Genomic DNA, 20,165 nt, shown 5'->3' with positions numbered 1-20,165 from the left:
CCTAGTGATTTTCCCTGTGGGACCCCCGGGAAAGGATCAATGGGAAGAGTGCTACCTGCTGGAGCTGTTCATTGTTTGGATGTCTGTATCTCCAATTCCTGTCAAAGTGCTCATGGGCAGAGACCTCAGCAGAAAATCTCTAGGAGACCTTCCCTTCAGGAAGGGCAGCTCCCTCCCTTCCTCCCCCCAGGAGATTCTGAGTGACAAGGATGAAAGGAGAAATTGGGTTAATTCCCCAACACCACCTGTCAATACATCCACAACCCCTTCCTAGCCCTTCCCACTGCTGTGACATGGCGATGCTTCACTGCCTGGAGCTATGTCTGGCTCAGGGAGGAGCTCTCCAAGACTTAGTGGCAATCCCGGGTGTGCACCTGGTGATTTCTATGCCCAGCAGTCAAGCCACAGTTGGCCACGTCATCAGGTCAGTGACAAGCCTGGCTATAAGCCTGTGCTGGGTTCTTGGAGCTTAAAAGAAGACTTGGAAGAAAAAAAAAGGTTGTGATGGAAGTATGGTTTATGGACTCAGGCAATCACCCATCATGGTAGTTTATTACTCAAAACTTCTCTGCTCTTACAGGTGAGGGAGGATGCTGCAGGTACACTCTCAGCTCGGAGCTGTGGAGACTTTTCAGCCACACAAAATGCAGCAGTTCCTGGGAACCATTGCTGCTCACACCACTTAACTTGGGCTTCTCTGCTTTCCTCGCATTTAACATTCAGGAAGAAAAGGGTTTTGAAGGGCAGAAAACATTGCATGAAAAGAAGAGAAGGAATGAAAATAATTGTTTGCGTAAGAGGGAATGGTTAAGGTGACATTCCCAGAAGACCATGGGTAACTTCCCAAAGAGCAGAGAAACCAAACCCAACTGCTTTTCCCCTCCTCCCAAAACACCTGGGAATCCTCACCAAGAAAATTTCATCCTAACCCCAGCCCTACTGAGTCCACAGGTACCAAGGCATAATATGCTTTGGTCATGGCTCTTCCTGGTGTTAAGCATTCATTCCTAAACATATCCAAAGGAATACAGATGAGGAAAAAAGAGCTTGATCACAAGCAAGCTAAGCTCCACCTGCTCTATTAGGCACACCAGTGTTTTTTTGCTAAGCATCAACAGGTTAAGAAATAAAACGCAGGCTTTAGAGAACTGTATTTAGATTTACAAACAACATTGTAACTCGATCAACAGGCTATAATTAGAATTTAATAATCCAAATGGAGGAGTAATATGCCCGCTGCTTGAAAAATTGGAGCCTTTCTTTTGCAGTTCTGAATATTCAGCTCTGCAGATTGGACTCCAACTTGCTTGACACAATTACTGTCCTAGTGAGGTGAACACATTACAAATAAGAACAATAAGATCAACAATAGTTTAAGTCTAATACCATAAACAAAGGAAATAATCAGAACACCTCTTGCCCCAGCGCAATCTGCACAACTGGGATGGCAAATTAGCATGGTTATTAGAAAAAATACACAGGAAATGCTATATTTTATGGACTTTTGGAAAAGCTTTAAGGCTGAAAAATATGTTACAGGCAATCCCATCAGGTGCATTGATGACTGTTAGATTCAGTCTTTGCATTTACTTCTAAAGTCTACATGGGCCAGGGGTGACACAGCATAATTGATGAATGGCGCAAAGAAGACCTGGGTAAGCCAGATTTCCCTCCCATCACACTCAAAGTATTTAGCCCAAGGTGTGTAATTAAGCAAAGGTTTATCCAAGGGACTCAACACACATGTGACAAAACGGAGTCAGTCTCCAGCCTGTGTTGGTGTCACAACAGCCTCTGGCAGGACTCAGGCACAAAGCAGACCCCTGGCCAAGCCCCTGCCAGGGACTGACTGCTCAGTGCTGCAGCTCAGGCCACTTTTCAGTCCCAGACATTAAAAGGAGATCTCCCCTCTCATTTTACTTGCTAAGAAGGCATCTAAAACGATCACCCACCTGGCCTGAGGTAGGACTTCTTTCCAGTCATTGGCCAAGTTGGCATAAGGCAGGCCTGCTTCCAAAGAGAGATGCTGTGGTGCTGCCATCTGTGGCATCCGTGGTTTCCTGAGAGCATCTGGGATCTCTGCTGAATGAAACCTGAATGAAATAGTGGCTCAAGGGAAAGGGAGTACAAGCAGCTCTGATCCCTGAGCAAGAAAAGGGACTGCAGGAAGGAAAGCATTACTTAGAAAAAGTTTTTCTCCTCCAGAGTTTTTACCACAATAACAGATATATTTACCTGTCTATTTAGATAAGGTTGAGAATCCTGTTTTAAAACTTATGCCAAAATCCCAAGAGTAGTTAATGAAATATTACATCCATGTGAAAATAAACCATGCATTACTAACTTTCATTTTACATAGTTTCATTTCCATAGGGCAGGAATAATCAGAAAAGGGATTTGTCCCAGAAGGTGATAGGAAGGATAACCTAAATCAAAAATTCATTTGAGATGATGAGATCAGATAATCTGTAATGAGACCCTTGTCAGAAAGGATATATATTCTCTAGTCTATTTCAAAATTGTTGATTTCTTTACATGCCCTGACTAATATTTGTCTTCCTGTAAGGGCTTGATGTTTGCCAAGAAAGTAATGACATTGTGGAGTGTTTAAAGAGACTTCAAGTTGACAGATTATGCATATCCAGTGAGCTAGAGGTGACTCGTATGAGGATGAGTGTCACCCATTGGTAGGGCTCTGAGCCCTTCAGGTGTGTCAGGAGCACCCAGATTATCCCTGGATGCTGGTATGAATCTTCAGTCTGCTGGGCTGGCTTGAAGATGTGTAAAAATCAGCTGATGGGAGGACACACAGCTCCCTGTCGAGGGTGTTTCTGAAGGAAATCAGGTGTGTTGCCCGAGACATTGATAGTTTTGAAACAGGCCCAGGAGCTGTTGTTTTGGCTGGGGCTGTGGGAGTTGGAGGGGACCAGCTGAGTCTGTTTAGCTGATGCCTCCTGGGGCAGCAAGGACTGCACCAGTTCTCATGCATCTTTTGGGACAGAGCCATGCTCCAATTTAGGGATCTTGTAATGAATATTCCTTGGAGCTCGTCATTGTTGCTTGTGCAGAGCTGAAACCTTCTCCCCCAGAGATGGCTGGGGTTCCACTCTTGTGTGCCCAGGCAAGACTGGAACAGCAGCTGCCACTCCTTTCCCTGCTGAAACAGCAGCATGAGTGGAGAGGTTCTCTAGCGATGCACAGCTCTGTGTGACAGGGTGACAGCCTGGGGGAACATCATGTGTGACAGTGGGGAGATCTGGTGAGGAGGATGTGAAAGGAGCTGCTCTTAAGCTTGGCAAGGGAGGTAGAGCTTGTAGGCTCTCATGATGTCTCTGCTCCCCTTTCATCTCATGCTAGTTTAGAGATCAGGCAGGAGTGAGAGAGATCCAGGTGAGATCCGGGGGAGGGCTAATGTTATAACAAACTCCAGGTTTTTATGGTTAAAAGGACACTCCTCAAACTAGCTGCATAGCTGCAGGCTATTCCCCATAGCTATACTTGCAAAACTCTGGAGATTTCCTTTCTCACTCTCCTCCCATTGCCTGCCAGGGGCTGCCCTTTGGTGTGCTGCAAACAAGAGTTCTAAGAAAAGGAGCCAGGGTGCCCAGGAGAGCAATGGTGAGCACACAAGTGGCACAATGTCTCCAGTGTACCTCACAATATCCAGGCAGCTGCCTGTCCTCTTGTTTCAGTTTGCAGCAGCTGGAAATTGACTGAAGAACATCCATCTGGTCAACTGACCCAGCGTTGACAGATCTTTCGGTGGTAATCCATAAAACAATGTACAAGGGAGGTCACAAGTTATTATGTTTATGTTTGTGTGTATTTGGCCTCAAGAATTCACCAGCATATTCGTAAAGGTGCATTGACAGCATAGAATCTTAAAATCATAAAATGGCCTGGGGTTGGAAGGCACCTTATAGACCAACAAGTCTGAAAACCCTGCCATGGACAGGGACATCCTTCACTACAGCAGGTTGCTCAGAGCTCCATCCAACCTGGCCTTGAACTCTTCCAGGGATGGGGCATCCACAACTTTCCTGGGAAACCCGTTCCTGTGCATCACCTCACAGTAGCAATTTCCCCCCAAATATTTAATCTAAACCTACTCTCTTTCACTTTGGAGCCATCCTGCCTTGTGCTGCCACTCCGTGCTCTTGAAAAAAAATCCCCCTCATCCCTCTTGCGTTTCAAGGGAGTTTGGCCCACGGCGATGACATGCTACAGAGGCTGAGCAGGCTGCCAGAGGTGCTGGATGTCCCTGGGCCCTCCTGGCCGCTGTCGCACACCCTGCGGAGCTGCCCGAGCCCCGGAGCGGCCGGCGCTGCCCGGCCCGCGGGCTTCGAGCTCTCTCTGGCGGCAGCGCGGCGGAACTGGCGGCCGGGCCGGAGCAGGAGCATCCCTCCGCCCTCCTTCCGCGGCTCCCTTGGCGAATTCCAGCCATCTCCCCTGGGAAACAGTGCTGAAGGTGGACAACGGGCACCCCGCACGCGTTTGCCGGCAGGCGCCACCCCTCGACGAACTCCTCTTTCTTTCAAGGGCTTGGAAATTATTTCCTTGCCACAGAAATGCCGTCTTCGGCTCAGGAAGTCCACGAACTGCAAATTGCTTGAGGGTAAGAGACTATTCTGGGAAAATACCACTCCGGCTTGCCTTGCACTGCCGCCCTTTCCCGGGCAGCTGCTGCTGGAGGCGGCGGTGGGGGGCAGGAGTAGGACTGGCTGGATCCTGCTCTGCCCTGGTGTGGCTGTTCCATGGCCCTGGGGTAGGGCAGAGGGCACTGACAGACATTTGGGTCTTTGGGGATCACTTTGCAACAGGGTTCTGTGGAAAGAGATGTTTTTTTGTCAAGGTGCATCTCTTAATAGAATCATAGAATGGTTTAGGTTGAAAAGGACCTTAAAGATCATCTGCTTGCAACTTCCCTGCTATGAGGAGGGACACCTTCCACTAGACCAGGTTGCTCAAAGCCACATCCAGCCTGGTCTTGAATACTTCCATGGATGGGGCATCCACAGCCTGTTTCAGTGCCTAACTGCTCTCAGAGTAAAAAATATCACCCTAATATATGACCTAAACTCGCCCTTCTTCAGCTTTAAGTAATTCTCCCATATCCTATCTTCACACAGGGTGTTTTGGGCTGCTTACCCTCTGGCTATGTCACAATTCACCCCCTTTTGGGATCCAGAAAAGCTATGTGCAGAAATCTGCTATAGCCCAAGAAAGCTAGAATGCCTACAGTGGCTTATTAAAAAAAAAAAAACAAAACAACAACAACAAAAAAACCCCACCAAACAAACAACCAAACAAAGAAAAAAAAAAAACCCAGAAAACGAACCCACAAATTCTGCTTTCATATCCATTAAACTGTGTTGCACGAGTTTAAAAGAAAGCAGAATCTGACCAAATTCTGCTACAATTCAGCTATAAAAAGGCATTAAGTTGAATGCTTAATTGGTGTAAATAGTACATTTCTGCTATTAGTGTTGGACTGCAGACAACCTCAGTTTCAAATTAATGAACAAAAATTCTGGTCATTTCAGAAGGTAGAGAAAGGTTCAAATCTACAAAGGGCACTTCCCAAGGTACTTTTGCTCATGTAAACATCTGACTGCAAGGAAGAAGAGAGGTTCTATGTGCTGTTGGAACAAAATTTCAGCAAGAAGGGCTTCTCTGTCCTTTGGCAAACCTCTTGAGCATTTGGAAACCAATCTCAGTTATGTCCCGAGCTCCTGGATCTGAGATGCCTCATCCAGCCTGCAGCAATTTGACCAGCAGCACTGAAGCCAATCCGTTGGCTCGGTGAGCTCTAGAGCAGTGATTTTGCTGACAAAGAGCAGGAGATCTGGGCTGGGCACATCTTGCCAATGCAGTTATGGCATCAATATTTTGTTGAGGGGCCCCTGGTCTGACGGAGTTTACTGAAGCAGTTACTGTGTGTTTCCAGCTGGGAGCCACAACACGTGGAAAGGAGATGATGGGGTTTGTGCCCTTGCTCTGCCTTCTCAGCCAGAGAAGCTGACCTGCAAATGTAATGTGATGTGGGTCTGTTTGGGGGTAAGCATTTCACACAGCTGCTAAGGATGGCCTTCTAACAAATTATTCAGCATGGTGATCTGATATTTCCTCTGGAAAGAAAGAAAGAAAAAGAAAGTCATGGCACACGGGCTGAGGAATCCTGGCAGGTTTGGTGTGACACCCAACAGCTGAAGTGAGCTGATGCCATGGGATTGTTGGGTAGAGATAAGAGCTGAGCAACAACTGTAGAAGAATGTGCAAGAGGACAGCATAGAGTGGCCACCACTGCAGTTCTTCCATCAGCAGTTAGGCTGGAAGAATGAGGAAATGCAGCAGTGTCCATAAGGCATCTTGTCAAGAGTTCATCTTGCTCCATGCTGAGGACTGCTGGCAGATCCATTGTTTGGGGACCCTTGTTTTCCAGCCAGGCCCTGGATGTGGACACACTCTTTGGTTGAGATCTGGCTGCTGTGCTCCACCCCCCCCTTCCCTCCTGTTGCATGAAGAGGGCAGTGATGGAGCCAAGGCTCTTGGTGCTGTAGGACTCAGGAGTCTGTGCTTCTCCTCAGGACCAGCACTGCCAGCACTCGTTCCTTTGTGGGAGCATGCAGCCACCTCCTGCAGCCACCACCAGCCCTGCCTGCTTCCTCCTCTGTGTGTAAACCACCTTCAGGGCTCATCTGAAATCTCCTCTGTCTCTCAGATGCTCAACATTTCATTTCTGATGTGTTTCTGATGTCTTTTTGTTTAGACAAATAACAAATCCCTAAAAGCTGTACCCTGAAGCCCCATCTCCATATGATGCAACCAGGTGGCCTTGGCTGCCTGCTGGGATTCAAACATTAACCCCTGCTGAACTTACATTCATCCTGCAGCTGAGCTGCCCCACCCACACATCTCAAATTCCCAAGTGAGCCTGGAGAAGGCCAGTGCCATTGAGATGGCTTTTTCCAGCAGTCTGGGTGCCAGGCAGCCTCGGGAAGATCCCACAGTCCCTGGGCAAATCCACAGGGTTCATTGCACCTGGGGCCTGTGGCCCAGATGGCTCCTTTAGAAGTGCTAAAGGATTTTTCCTTGTGGAGAAAAGTCTGAGACTTCATTCCACATGCAATTTTTGTAAGATGCTCCTCTGAAAAGGTGGGCAATTCTGCATGCATTTTTTCCCAACCCAAAATATTTTAAAGGAGGAGCTTTCATAGTGTGACCTCACTCATCAACCCAGGAAGGATCATATCACTGTCTTAAACTAATTAAATAGGTGAAGCTTTGAGGGCCCAGAACCTGAAAGAGTGTCCCCCACTAAGGTGGCAAAATGTTGTTTACTGATTCACTAAAAAGCATCTAAGTGCTATTCCCATGACAGCTAAAACATTTAAATGGCCAGCATTACAGAGGGTGAGCAATTAATGGTTTATTAGCTGTAATGGGTGGGACAGGATTTGAAAAGTTCATGTATTCCTGCCCCAAGCTAAAGGAAAACAGCAGAACTGAAAGAATTTTGAAGATGAGTGTCCACTCAATGTTGTCCCAAGGCACACCCATCTGTGAAAGTGTCTTCCACCCCTCAAATCCACAATGACTAATGAGTGGTAGGATAATGGAGTTAAAACTCTTCTAAGATTACTTTACACAAAATGGGAAGAGAAATTGCTTAGTGTCATTAGGAAAATTGGAATGAAAACAAGTGATGGAAAATTTAGGCTGACACTCAAGAAACTCTGAGCCACTGACATGAAATTGTGCCCAGTCTGATTGCCAGGGAGAGGAGACACAAAGAGGTGTCTAATTGTGGGCATCTCACAGACTCCTGCCTGTGGTTTATAAAGTGCCACGGATGACTGAGGGTAGAAAAAAGTGTAAGCAGGATACTTTGGGGATTTACAGTCCTTAATGACCTCAGAGCTCTTCCAGATACACATTTGACCTCGATGTTATCTGTAATACTTGGCCAGTACTGCAGCCTGCAAAGGAAGACTTTTTGTTTGTGTTCTCTTTGACTGAACTTGTGTGTGACATTGGAAATAAGATCAAGAGGTCGTTTTTTGCTAGTATTTTGCATGCTAAGAGTTGAGAGGGTCTGTGCCTGTCACAGAGACAGTCTCACATAAAAGCTGGTGGATTTTTATGGCTAAAAGTTTGTTCTTGTATTTGGGGTTTAAGATTCCCCTCTTTCCAACTGCTTATATACATATAGTGCCACACTGATAGTAATAAAGAATAAGCATTTTTAAGAGCAAAGTGGACTTGTCATCTTGAATCTACATAGGTTTTTTGCCAGTTCAAAGAAGTGCAGATTTGCAAATAAATGCAGTGTTGACACGAATCATAATGCTTAGCTTTCATGCAGCATATAATCTCACATACTCTAATGTTAATTAAATTCCTGAGAAGCAGCTTTCTGATCTCTCTACAGGGAGCTTGTGTGCCTTAAAATGAGCTACTGTGCTGAGATAGTCTCCACTATACCAGCATTACGTTCACTACATTAACTCAGTAAAGACTTGGCACAAGATGTGGAGCTGAACCTCAGTAATCCCCTTTGCTTATCTGGAAACCCAGGGCTCCTGCACTGTGGGCTCTGACTCTGGTGACTCGAGGTGACACCAACCTTCCTGCTTGTTCCAGCACACTGAAATGGTGCCACAGCACCCAAAGGAGTCATGCACAGCAATGAGCAGTAACGTGCCTTTGTTTGCAAAGCCGTCCCCACCCTGACTGAGAATTGTTGCCCTCTATCCACCAGCATTTGGTTTTACTTGTGGTCCTTTAGAAAGGGTCTGGAAGAGTGTTTTCTGTCTAGAGCAGCTTCGCCTCCCAGCCCTAAGTGTATTCTGGCTTACCACATGTTTCAGAGAGCAGCAGGAGCAGAGGTGTCTGGTACAGAGCTCTGCTGTGTTGGAAACCTCAGCCTTGCAGCAACCAAACCCTCCAGATGAGCTGCACCCCTGGCTACTGGGTGAAGCTCTGGGGGAGAGAAGATGTTACCAGTTCCCGAGGGGGGAAGTCTAAAATTTCCTCATTTGAGGGGCAACTTGGCTCCTTCCAGCATGTTGTGGTTGCTCAGGTTTGGGAAGAGGAAGGCAAGGCGAAGTCTTTCTAGCCAGGCACTGATATGGGGGTGGGGGAGAGGGGATCTAGTGGCTGGTTAGCTCGTGAGTGACCAAAGACTGGTCCTGTGTTTAGTTACCAGGTGAAAAAGACTCACATCAAAGGTGTGTCCTGACTATGTGACTTCATCCCTCTTAGAAAGAAAGAAGAGGAACAGAAGCTAATACCCAAGCCTTGGTTGGTCCTGGGGCGTACTGACAGTGTTTTTCTCTCATAAGTGAAATGATGGGACCATTGCTTGGCTTTGGTGTGAACAAAGAAAGAAATAGGAAATTCTCCTATTCAGGGTGAGAGTCCTGGACATCTTTGAATCCACTTAGCATTTTATGTAGTGTCAGGATGTTAGTCCTGAGTGCTCTCAAATATTCCCAGAGGTTACAAGCTCAAGCACTCGACTCAAGCAAAAGCTGAGACTTTTAAAGATGGATACAAAGAAAACTAAACCTTCCCTGGGGTATCCAACACACTCTACACCCCCAGTTCATGCATTTCCCTCTCCATCCCAGCAGTGTGAGGTGTGAGGGCACACTGGTAAGAATAGGAGGTGTCAGGGGAAATCATATTCCAGGGCAATAAGGAATGTGGGGTTGTGAGGAGAAAAATATTTGCAGAGTGCCTTAAAAGCTGGTGTAGCTCATGTGGCAGGGTGTATTTGCTCTGTACAAACCTCACGTGTCTGTGCTGGGGCTGGGCTTGGGCCAGCACTGCTCCTGGGCTGAAATCCCACAGAGAGAGGCCTCGAAGAGGCTGGGGGGAATTGGGATAACCATTGTGGGTGGGAGGTGGGAGGAGTCTTTTGAAAGTGCTGAGGACACTAAAATTGAAACTTCACTGACATCTCCCACCCAGCTGACCTCAAGTGGTGTGTCCTTATGTCTTGGGGTCAAATCTAATGCTTACACAGCCCTGAGATTGCTTTCTTAATGCAACTCCTGCTGCCACTCATTTTTTGCTGGTTTTGGGTGCTTGGAGGTGATATCACCATTATACCAAAACATTCATTTTTTGGGGGAGCTTAGGTATATTAATGCATTCTGGAAATACTTTCCAGGGGCCTATAGTAGGGCAATGGATCAAATCTTCCATGATCCTTGTTAACATTCGACCTCAAATGGAATGTTTTTAATTCTCCTTGTCACAAAGAGCTGCCAGGCTTAGGTCTCAGTCCTCTACCAAACAATATTCCCTTCAGAATCAATGCCAGGAGTAAATAAAAGCAAACCATTTAATCCATTGCCATTTATTTTTAAAAAACACTGTCATCCTCCAAGTCACTTTGATTTTCTTTTAAAAAAGATGACATGACATCTTTGTCAGTACAGAATGGTGAATCCAGTGGTGTTTCATAGAGGAGGTAACACAGCAGGTCTTTGGCAACATAGCAGATGACTTAATGCAGGAAGAGTTTTACTGATTATTGAAAAATGTTTCTCTCTGCCCAAACAGTGACCCTCTAGGTTTAACCTATGTAATCCAGAAATATCAGATAAAATAGCAATTTCATCGTAAGTATATTATTTTTACTGGAATTATTTAACCTTGCAGCTGTGGTCAAAAACTTCCCTTTCAAGCAGCACCTTACAGAGCACTCACATTTGCCCTAATCAAAGAAATGGAAGATGGGACAAGTGCAGGTTTGCTGTCCATTAATGTGGATAGGAAATGTGTATTGCAAAAATCTCTCTCAATACAAGTACCAGTAACTCAATTTGGAATAACTTGTGGTTCGTGGGATTTGCTTTTAAGCAACTAAGTTCAAATATGTAATACAGCAATAGTGGGAAATGGTTTAGATTAAGCAAATAATGTAAAAATCATTTCTGGTTTTATTTTTATTAAATTTTCTTCTTGTCACAAGCTCAGAGCCTGATGCTGCAAATGGCTGAGAAGCTCCTGGGAATTGCTAAATACTTTGCAGTACCATGTGTAGGAGGAGGCTGAGAAGATTTCAAAGCACTTTGTAAGAAAGATGCTTATATCTGAATTGCAGATGAAAAACTGCGCAGGACAAATTGTATCAGAATTACCATACTGGTCAGTGAAAACCTTTTTTAGAACATCAGTGTGAATATGTTGCCTCAGAAGGGGCCCATTGGCCCAGTACCCCACCTTATTTTTACAGCTGCAAGCTATTTTCAGTTCAGGGGGGTTACTGAGCTCTGTGTGGTTTGTAGTCAGTGCCAGTGACTGTTCTTCTAAACATGTCTCCATTCTCTTTCATGTATGGAAACCCAACCACCTTTGGCAAAGACTATTCTAGCTATGTGAGAAACAATCCTGTTTTGGTTTGAAGCACATGTCTACTTGCTCCTTTTGATGGTCCTCAATTCTGCTTCTAGAAGAGGCTACAGAGAGCTGCTCCCTCACCTACTCTCCAGAACACCTGGGAGACTGAAGATAGTTCCTCAGTCACAATTTTTACCCCCTGGCCAATGACTGCTCAGTCATTCTTTGTCTGAAAGTTGTCCACACCTTCAGCCATCCTTGTTGCTTTTGAAATCTTCCCCATTTTTAACTGAGCTACTCAAGAGCAGGGTAGCAGAACCAGGTTGACTCCTGCAGGTGTGTGCAACCCATGCATTTGGACAGCAGTAAACAGCTGTCCAATGTTTCAGTCTCCACTGTAACAATTCCCAGCATAAAGGACACCGGACCTATGTACATTATCTCCAAGTACAACCTCTCAGGAAGTTCTGTTGCTTTTGACTAATTATATTGCTTTTGACTAATTATTTTAACCCTGTGTTTCAGGTCAGTGGGGGGAAAAATTAAAACAGAGATTGACTGCAATAAGAGGATTTATAAATCTGTTGCCAAAAAGCAACACTGAGCCAACAAGGCAGACAACAAGAAAAATAGCAACCACACAGGATTATTTTTGTCTTAGCTATAAAAGTCTCTTTTTTTATAGTGGAGACTTGCATACTGATGAACATAAACTATCTTCTGATTGAATTTACTGAGAGTTTGACCTAGAAGAAATCACTGTAAGCATATAGGATTTCTGTTTGGATGTGTGGACTTGTTCCACATATACAGCTCAGTAGGTCTTGGCTGCACAAGACTGTTTCAATTTTTAATGAAAGATGCCTGGGGATGAAATATTTAACACCTCTTTCTTTAAAGTCCAACTCCCCTTACTACCACTACAAAAATTGCAAAGGGCAGTGATACTGTTTGTTGCTCCAAGTGTTTTAGAGCAAAGGATGAAAAGAAAGGCTTTCTTTTTAAATTTGGAAATAGTTAGTAAAGATCGCTAACTCTGAACTGAGTCTTGCAGTTCTGACTTACTAAGGTCAGTGGGAATTTCATAAATGAAATTACTTTTTATATAGGAAGATTTTATTCAAATGAGACCTAGGAGAAACCTTCTTGACTCATTTTATTTTTTCTTGTAAGAAAAAGAATTTAAAATTCAAAAGACCCTCTCTACAAAGACTGAGTGATTCTCTGAAAGAGATATTGATTGTTCTATGGTCTGCCCAGGGGTTACAATTAGAGCCATCCCCTTCTCTTGATTAATTTTAAATTTTCCTGTTTGTTTCTGGGAGAAATCTTTAAAGAACTCTATCCCTTACAGTGCACATTTTCCCTTCTGGGAGCTGGAAGTGTTTCTGCTCTGTCAATGGGAAGCTGTTGCTCAGGAGAAGAAACTTTAAGCATGAGTTGGCTCGAGTGGAAGCAGATAGGAGCTGGTAATCCATGTGCATTACAGTGCTGGCTGATCAATAATAATTCAGGGATAGAGTGGCGTGGCGTCAACTGAGAAGTATTTCAGGGCTTGATCAGTTGTCCTTCTTGTCCGTGGGGACTCTAGTGCAATCTTCACTTATAAAGACATGTGATCTGAAAGCCTGAGGCAGAACAATCCTTGTTTTCACAGGAGAAGCTTTTCTTGGCTGCAAAAGCTTTTACATCCTCATCTTTCTTTCTAAAAGCTGTGTCTTCTCCACAAAATTATATATTTAAAAAAAAAAAAAAAGGACAAGCTTAGGATGGCAACAACATCACAGCCTCTGCGAGGTAAAACGACGTGTAAAAAAATATTTTGGGCAGTGTTTCCTCATGCCTGCTTCATTCTGTCTCTCGTCATCTATGCTTTTCTTGGGGCTCTCATGTTTTCCCACATGGAAGGTACCCGGGAGGTCACAGTAACTGAAGAATACAGAACATTTCTGCAGAACCTGGTGTACCTCGCCAGAGAGTTATCAGGTATGTACTGGAATTTCAAAATGACTTTACTGTACAGGGAGCTATTCATTCTCTTGCGTTCTGAATGAGATTTTTTTTTGCTTTTGAAGACATTCTTCAAAATACTATCAGCTGACCCCGCAAACAGGATTTTCCCTCTGCCAAGCTAATGACTGCTGTTTTCTTCCTTAGCTGTGATTTTTGACTGCAAGCTTCCCCAGTCCTGCCTGGGTAGAATTTTCCTGAGATGCCTATGTTCTCCCTTTTTGCCCAGGTTCTTAATGAGCAGCTGAGATTCCTGTGGTATTTCCTTCAGTTTGCTGGGAGCTGAATCCTCACTCTCAGAAGGTTTCTCCAGCTGCCTCTTCCCTGCTCTGAGCTTCCCTGCCAGCCCTCTGGTGATGGGATGCTCAGAGGAGACAGGTGCAGTTCCGCACCCCAGACCCAATGATGCTGATTGGAGGGGGTAGAGGAGAAAAGAAGGGTTAGAAATCCTCCTGGATTTGTGATGGGGCTTGTACATGGGCTTGGAGTTTCGCTCAGGTAGCTGTGCTGACGCAATGATCAGTTTTGGGCAATTAAATAATGTAAATGATGTCCTTTCCAGCAAAGCTCAGCCACAGGGAGGAGGAAGAAGGGTTGCAGGATTCACAGCAGGGCTCTGGGCAGTGACATCCAAGTCACTGTTCCCTACTGTTCCCTACATATCAGTTCCCTACTGTTGAGCCCACATTTCTTAGTGTCTTTGGGTCAAAAGAACACTAATCTCCCGGGAAGTCCAAAATGAAACAGGACATTCAGGCTGGAAGCTGGTTACTCAATCATCTTGCCCTGCTTCTTTATATTTATGTTTATTTGTTCCCTGTAGTTTTATTCACCAAAGCCACTGAACCCACCTGATTTTTTTCAGAGGTGGAGGTGAGGGGCTTGAAAGGAGAGGGTGAGAAGGTGAATATTTTTATCTTTTAAAAGAATATGAACAAATCCTCACCTGGAGTATATTCCACTGGAGACACAGGCAGGCTGCTCCCTGAGTGGTGGTCTGCAAACACTCACTGTGCCTCCTGCTGTGACTGTGACAGATAATGTGACAGAAAATGAGAAGTTTAACGACGACATCCGTAAGCTTTTCAACACAGCTGACCCAGTCTGGTTTATGAATCCAGAAGAAAGATGGAGTTTCTTTGGGTCTCTCTTTTTTTGCTGCACAGTATTCACAACTGTGGGTAAGTACAGAGGTAAAGTAACACCCTTCAGAATAAATTCCTATTGCTGCTTTCTTTAATGCATTTCTTCCAGAGAATTGAAACCACCATAAACAAACAAACAAACAAACAAACCAACCAACCCGCCCCTTCTAAACCCAAAGCCCAAATCCCCTTGAATTTTCCCCTGAGTATTGCTGAGTCTGCAAGTGACTCTGCAAACACAGATTGCAGAGACCCAGCTGAGTCACAGAAAGAAGTCACAATTTAGTAACTAGTGATGGTCCACACTAATTAACTGCATCCTTACATATATACTATTATATGTATTTATATATGATGTTCACAGAGCTATTGAACTAAAAAGAAATCTCAATTTTTCAGTCAAACCTTATCCTTCCCACTGTTGTGTATCCTCTTGGGTAATGATTTCTTCTCTGGAAAAGGTAATTCATAATGCATATATTATTTTTTAAATGCTTCTCAGTTACTTATGTCTAATTCAACTTTGTTAATCTGTGGTTCTGTAATTAACCACTGTGTTCACATTTCTCTGGGTTAACAGCACATGATAGTGTTTAAGTCACACCTTTGAAATCTTTCAGTCTGACTTCAGATTTCAAAGGAGGACCTAGATCAAATAGAAACATCTGCTCTGATTTTGGCTCACCCTGCATTGCTAAATACAACTCCTCATGCTCATTTCCAAAGCTACTTTTATCCCTTTGTTAATCTCTCTCAAATGCTGGCAAGTACAGGCACTGTCTATCCAAATTTTTCATAATCAAAGCTGAATGGGAAATATTCCTACAGCGTTGTATCAAATTGCAAAGACATTTCTCCACTGCAGTAGGATATGCTCAAGATCCCAGCATGGGGAGGCATCCTACTGTAAAAGAAAAACTGAACCTTAAAAAAGAGCTTATCCTACACAAGGAACAGGGTGAGAGCTGATGTACTCAGCCAGAGCTCTTGTGTGCTGTGTCACAGCTCAAACCTCACACTCTCATCTCTCGGGTGACTGTTTCAAACTCAGCTTCTTGCAGTTTAAAGGCAGAAATCTGGGTGGTCAGAGACACACTGGGGATGTGACCAAAATCCTCAGCCCTGTGAATATTTCCTGGAACAAACACAGCAGCCAAGAACTTTTGAAAGGGGATGTTTAATCAGAAAGCTTTGACTTCAGCAAACTGATGAGAAGGCATATTGTTGGAAATGTCTTCCCTGGGTATATTTACCCACCTCCATTAACATGAGACTTGACACACCAACCCAACATATTTATTTCTAAACTGCCAGTACTTTTTGCCTTCATAGCACTGAGTATTAATGCATCTTCCTCAGTTTTGATCTGAGTTTTGGAATCAGTAGAAAGCCTGGAATATTTGCTGCTAATAGATGGAATAGGTGGCTATTTCCATTGCAGTGGGTTTGTTATTTGCAGTATCAGGAACTGATAAATCACCTCGGGATAGAATCAAATTATATATCTTGAATTTTCTAGGAGAATTGAAGCATCTAGTCTGAAGTTGGATGGTCTGAACTGCCATCTCTTCACTGCCTAGGGAGAATGCCTAGTGGCTCAGTTAGGATAGGTTTCTGGATAGCTAAATTTAAGCTCAGGATAAGTTTTAAGTCTGGAAAATGCACAAGGTATTTTTAATGCACATAAACCAATTTTAAAAAGAATAAATAAGATCACTTTGTGCAATAATGACAATAATCTTCCCCAAGTGCTTTGACAGTAAAGATTAGCATTCCCAGCTAGCCTGTGGGGAAGAGAGTGACCAAGAATAAATGGTATTTCAGTGCCTCACAGCAAAGCAGGGACTGAGGCTGGGTTCAGACCAAAGGCTGTGGCAGCCACAAGTGAAAACATGCATGGATGAAGAAAATGAGGGAAACCATACCTCAGCATATGAGCTAATAATCTGACAGGCTAAGTACTTGGTCCAGAAGCTCATCTAGGAAAAAGCAGAGTTTTTGAAGGGAGAGAAGGAATACTCAATGCTTTCTGAAGGATGAAGAGAAAAATGGTTGTTAAAATTGAATACAGTTACTATAATACCAATGTTTTCTCCCACTAGAATGGAAAAGCACTGATGTACAACTTGAGTTTCATATCCAATATGTTAGAGGAAGGAAATATAAATACTCAAACTGGATTTAGGGAAAGGCTATATCTTCTGCTACCATTTTATGTATCACATGTCTCTCCTCTCTTCTCCTTCTTGTTCTTGTTCAAGGTTATGGTAATACCTATCCTGTGACACGGAGTGGGAAGTATCTCTGTATGTTGTATGCTTTATTTGGGATCCCTCTGATGTTCTTGGTCCTGACAGACATGGGAGACATCCTTGCAACTGTCTTATCCAAGTCCTACAATGAGTTCAGGAAACTACAGTCAAAAATTCTTGCCTCTAAACTCTGTTCTGGATCCACATGTAGCAAAAGGAATGAACTGAAATCCAGGGCACAGTCTAAAATAGTCATCAACGAGCCCCTGACCATTATGGAAGTGCTGAGAAGTCAGTCAGGTATGAAACCAGTCAAATATCGCAATGTGGAACTTTTTGAAATGTTAATTGCCAGGGAGAATGAAAACACACAACCAGCAAGAAATAAAAGCATGGAGAGATGGAGTTCATGTCCTGAGCTAGCCAGGGAAAAGACGGTGTCCAGAGTAATCGAGAATTTTGACAAAATAGGAAAAGAGTTAGAAAAATTAGATGTGCCCATTGTACTGATGGTACTCGTTATCTTTGTGTACATCTCCTGTGCAGCTGCTATTCTTCCAAACTGGGAAAAAAAAATGGATTTTCAGGAAGCCTTTTATTTCTGCTTTATCACTTTGACCACTATTGGATTTGGAGATACAAAACTAGAACATCCTAAGTTTTTCTTGTTTTTTTCCCTCTACATTATAATTGGCATGGAAATTGTCTTCATTGCTTTTAAGCTGGGTCAAGACCGCTTAGTTGTTCTGTATAAAAAGGTGATTTCATTTTGTGCAGAGAAAAATATGTCATCAAAGAAGATATATCCAAAATAAGAGCAGTCATTTGTCCTTCACTTGTCAGCACTGACCACTGCAATGAGATGAAATTGTTTCTGTGCATTTCTGCCTTGGGCTGGCAGATGCCGTATTTTAATCTGATTTCCTCTGAGAAATGACTGTGAAATGGCTGAACACCTCTGGAAGCACTTGGTGAAGGCATCTCTAGGGAGAACTTTCCAAAGGGGTCCCTTCTCCTAAATAATCACAGATGCTGCATGATGAAGAAGCTGAAGGCTCTCCCTGCCAGTTCCCCCTGACATATTTTGCAAAGCTCTGACTTTCTGCAGCCTTTCTGTCCCCCTTACCACTGCAAGCCAGTTCAGGAGTTTTGTTTTCAGTTCTGGTCCAAGCAAGGCCCAGGTCTCCTGGAAGGTCCTGTCCTGCCACCTTCTCTGCAGCCAGGGCCAGCTTGGTTGTGGCTGTCTGTGCTGAGCTGTGACACCCTGCTGCTGCCATCTGCTCATCATCAGAGAGAGCTGGGGAGGAGAGGTGTGGACCCAGCAGCTGTGCATGGCAAACATCACACCTTGCACAGCTCAGAGAAATGTTCCATGGAAAGGAAGGACACCACATTTTCCCATCTCTCAGAAACCAGTCAGAGAATTGCTCATCTGTTCAGGGCTGGAACCACCCCTGTCCCATCATGACTCGTGGTGTCTGTGCTCAGCCTGGAGTCAATGTGTGTCCCACAGTGTCCATCTCCCGAGGTGCTCAGGGCAGGTTCTGCTCCGTGGTGGTGTCTGGGGAAGGCACACAGCACTGCTGGAGTGGCTGCAGCCCTGGAGTGATGCTCCATGTCGTTGCTGTTACAGGAGCACGTGCTGAACACCGACCCCAGCAGTCCCCACTCCTCACCCACATTTCGCTCTGCACAGGCTGCTCCACTTCTGGGAGCTCCTTGACCCGCCTGTAGAAGGAAAAGCTCACCTGTTTCACTGGGATGTGGGGAGGAGCCTGTAATTATAGAATTGTGGAGCACATTAAGATGAGAATATCATTGTTTCTTCAAGATTTTGCTTATATTATTAATAATTTGAATTGTCAATAATAGCTTTTCATTAAAACCAATAATTTAGAATAAAAATATATAATTGATATAAAAGAAACCACTAACTTTAATTAACCACCTTTTAACTTGTAGATGATATGCATGTCCACTAAATGTGAACAACTCTAGATAATAAAAAATGCTTGATTATGACAGAATGTACAGAATATTCTCCATTAGGAAATTTACCAGTTGGAGCTGAGATTTTCAGAATATTTATACATTCAAATATATCAGTGTCTGTTGCACTCCATGTATGTGGCAGTATGTATTCAGTCCTTATTAATAATTAGATGCAATTAAGCATTGATGATATGCAAGATATATAATGACTGATGGTAAACAGAAAAGTGTTTTATAAGAATAAAAATAAAAACTACAGAAGCTGGAAGAAACTCCAGTTTACTCTGTCATGTTTGTTGTGATTTTGGCCATACGTAAAAAGTCCCTCCATATAAGGGAGGGATAAGTTATTCTCATATAACTTAATTTTGTCCCTTCAAATTAAAATCAGTGTAGAGCTTTGGTACCCTGTCAAAGTTCTCAGAAATCAATGAAAAGACTTGCATGATATCATGGGCTTTGGATCAGATAACTGCACTTCCTGCCTCTCAAGGTTTTCCTTGTGATATTCTAAACCTGTCAGCATTTTTAATAACTGGTGTGTATGAAATTTAATTTGTTTCTGTCATATCAGTGGGATCTCATTTAAGGAGAGCAGTTAATCCTGAATATTTCTATATATTTCTCTTTGGCATGGTACCTTAATACCTTCCCATTTACTTTATGGATTTAGGGAATTTTGGCTGGATTTACAACAGAGATTCTTCACCAAATCATTCTAGTTATGGCCAAGGGATGGCAGTAAACAAGCTTCTTTCCTATAGAAACTGTCAGTTAAGGGGGATAAAAATTGATTTTGTAGAAGGAGAGGGCACAAGTCACATAATCATTACCTCTATAAACCAATACTGCACCTGACTGATGAATATTGTGCACAGCTCTGGTCTTTCACCTCCCAGAGGATATGTAAATTTGGAAAAAAAGTCTATAGGACAGGGTAAAGGATGAACAAAGGTAGGGAACAACTTCCATCCAGGACATGTACAGTAGCTCTCTAGTCTGGAAAGAGGTGAGAGACTGATGGAGAGATGTGTAACATTACAAGGGCTCAGAGAAGGGAAACCAGAAATGATGGAATGATTTTCAAACATCTCTCATTGTGAGAGCTGGGGCTGACAAATGAATCCCACATGTGACAGGCTTAATAAAAGAAAGAGAAAGAAGACAAAATGGTGCTTCACACAAGATATAATTAAGCTGTAGCTATTCCTTGTCATGGGAGGATGTGGCAATTAAAAGTTCCCATTAGATCAATGAGAGATGGGACAAAACCATGAAAAAAAAAAAAAAACATTAAAAACAATTAAATCCAAAGATAACAATTCTGGCTCGATAATCACCGAGTTCTAAATTGGGAGATGAGGAGAACCCTCTCTACAGATTTTGCTGTCCTTGTTTTCTTCCTTTGCAATCT

General features: G+C 43.6%; 1 protein-coding gene across 1 annotated transcript; it reads left to right on the top strand.

Annotated features, from left to right (window-relative positions):
• Window positions 1-4,218: 4,218 nt before the first annotated feature.
• KCNK18 (potassium two pore domain channel subfamily K member 18) lies at window positions 4,219-18,482 on the top strand. The gene is made up of 5 exons (XM_053983987.1): window positions 4,219-4,615; window positions 13,183-13,338; window positions 14,400-14,543; window positions 16,769-17,517; window positions 18,393-18,482. The coding sequence occupies exons 1-5, from the start codon at window positions 4,219-4,221 to the stop codon at window positions 18,480-18,482; spliced, it is 1,536 nt and encodes a 511-aa protein (XP_053839962.1).
• The last annotated feature ends 1,683 nt before the right edge of the window (window positions 18,483-20,165 follow it).

This window comes from Vidua macroura, chromosome 8 (assembly GCF_024509145.1).
Source record: "Vidua macroura isolate BioBank_ID:100142 chromosome 8, ASM2450914v1, whole genome shotgun sequence".
Lineage (NCBI taxonomy): Eukaryota > Metazoa > Chordata > Aves > Passeriformes > Viduidae > Vidua > Vidua macroura.
Note: the sequence above shows the minus strand (reverse complement) of the source record. Positions and strands in the feature narration are given on the sequence as shown.

Excerpts from the sequence above, each read along its gene's own strand:
- KCNK18 (XM_053983987.1), top strand. The coding sequence starts at position 4,219 with ATGCTACAGAGGCTGAGCAGGCTGCCAGAGGTGCTGGATGTCCCTGGG. Across the intron at positions 4,616-13,182 it reads GAACTGCAAATTGCTTGAGG|TGTTTCCTCATGCCTGCTTC; the intron begins GTAAGAGACTAT and ends TATTTTGGGCAG. Across the intron at positions 13,339-14,399 it reads CCTCGCCAGAGAGTTATCAG|ATAATGTGACAGAAAATGAG; the intron begins GTATGTACTGGA and ends TGACTGTGACAG.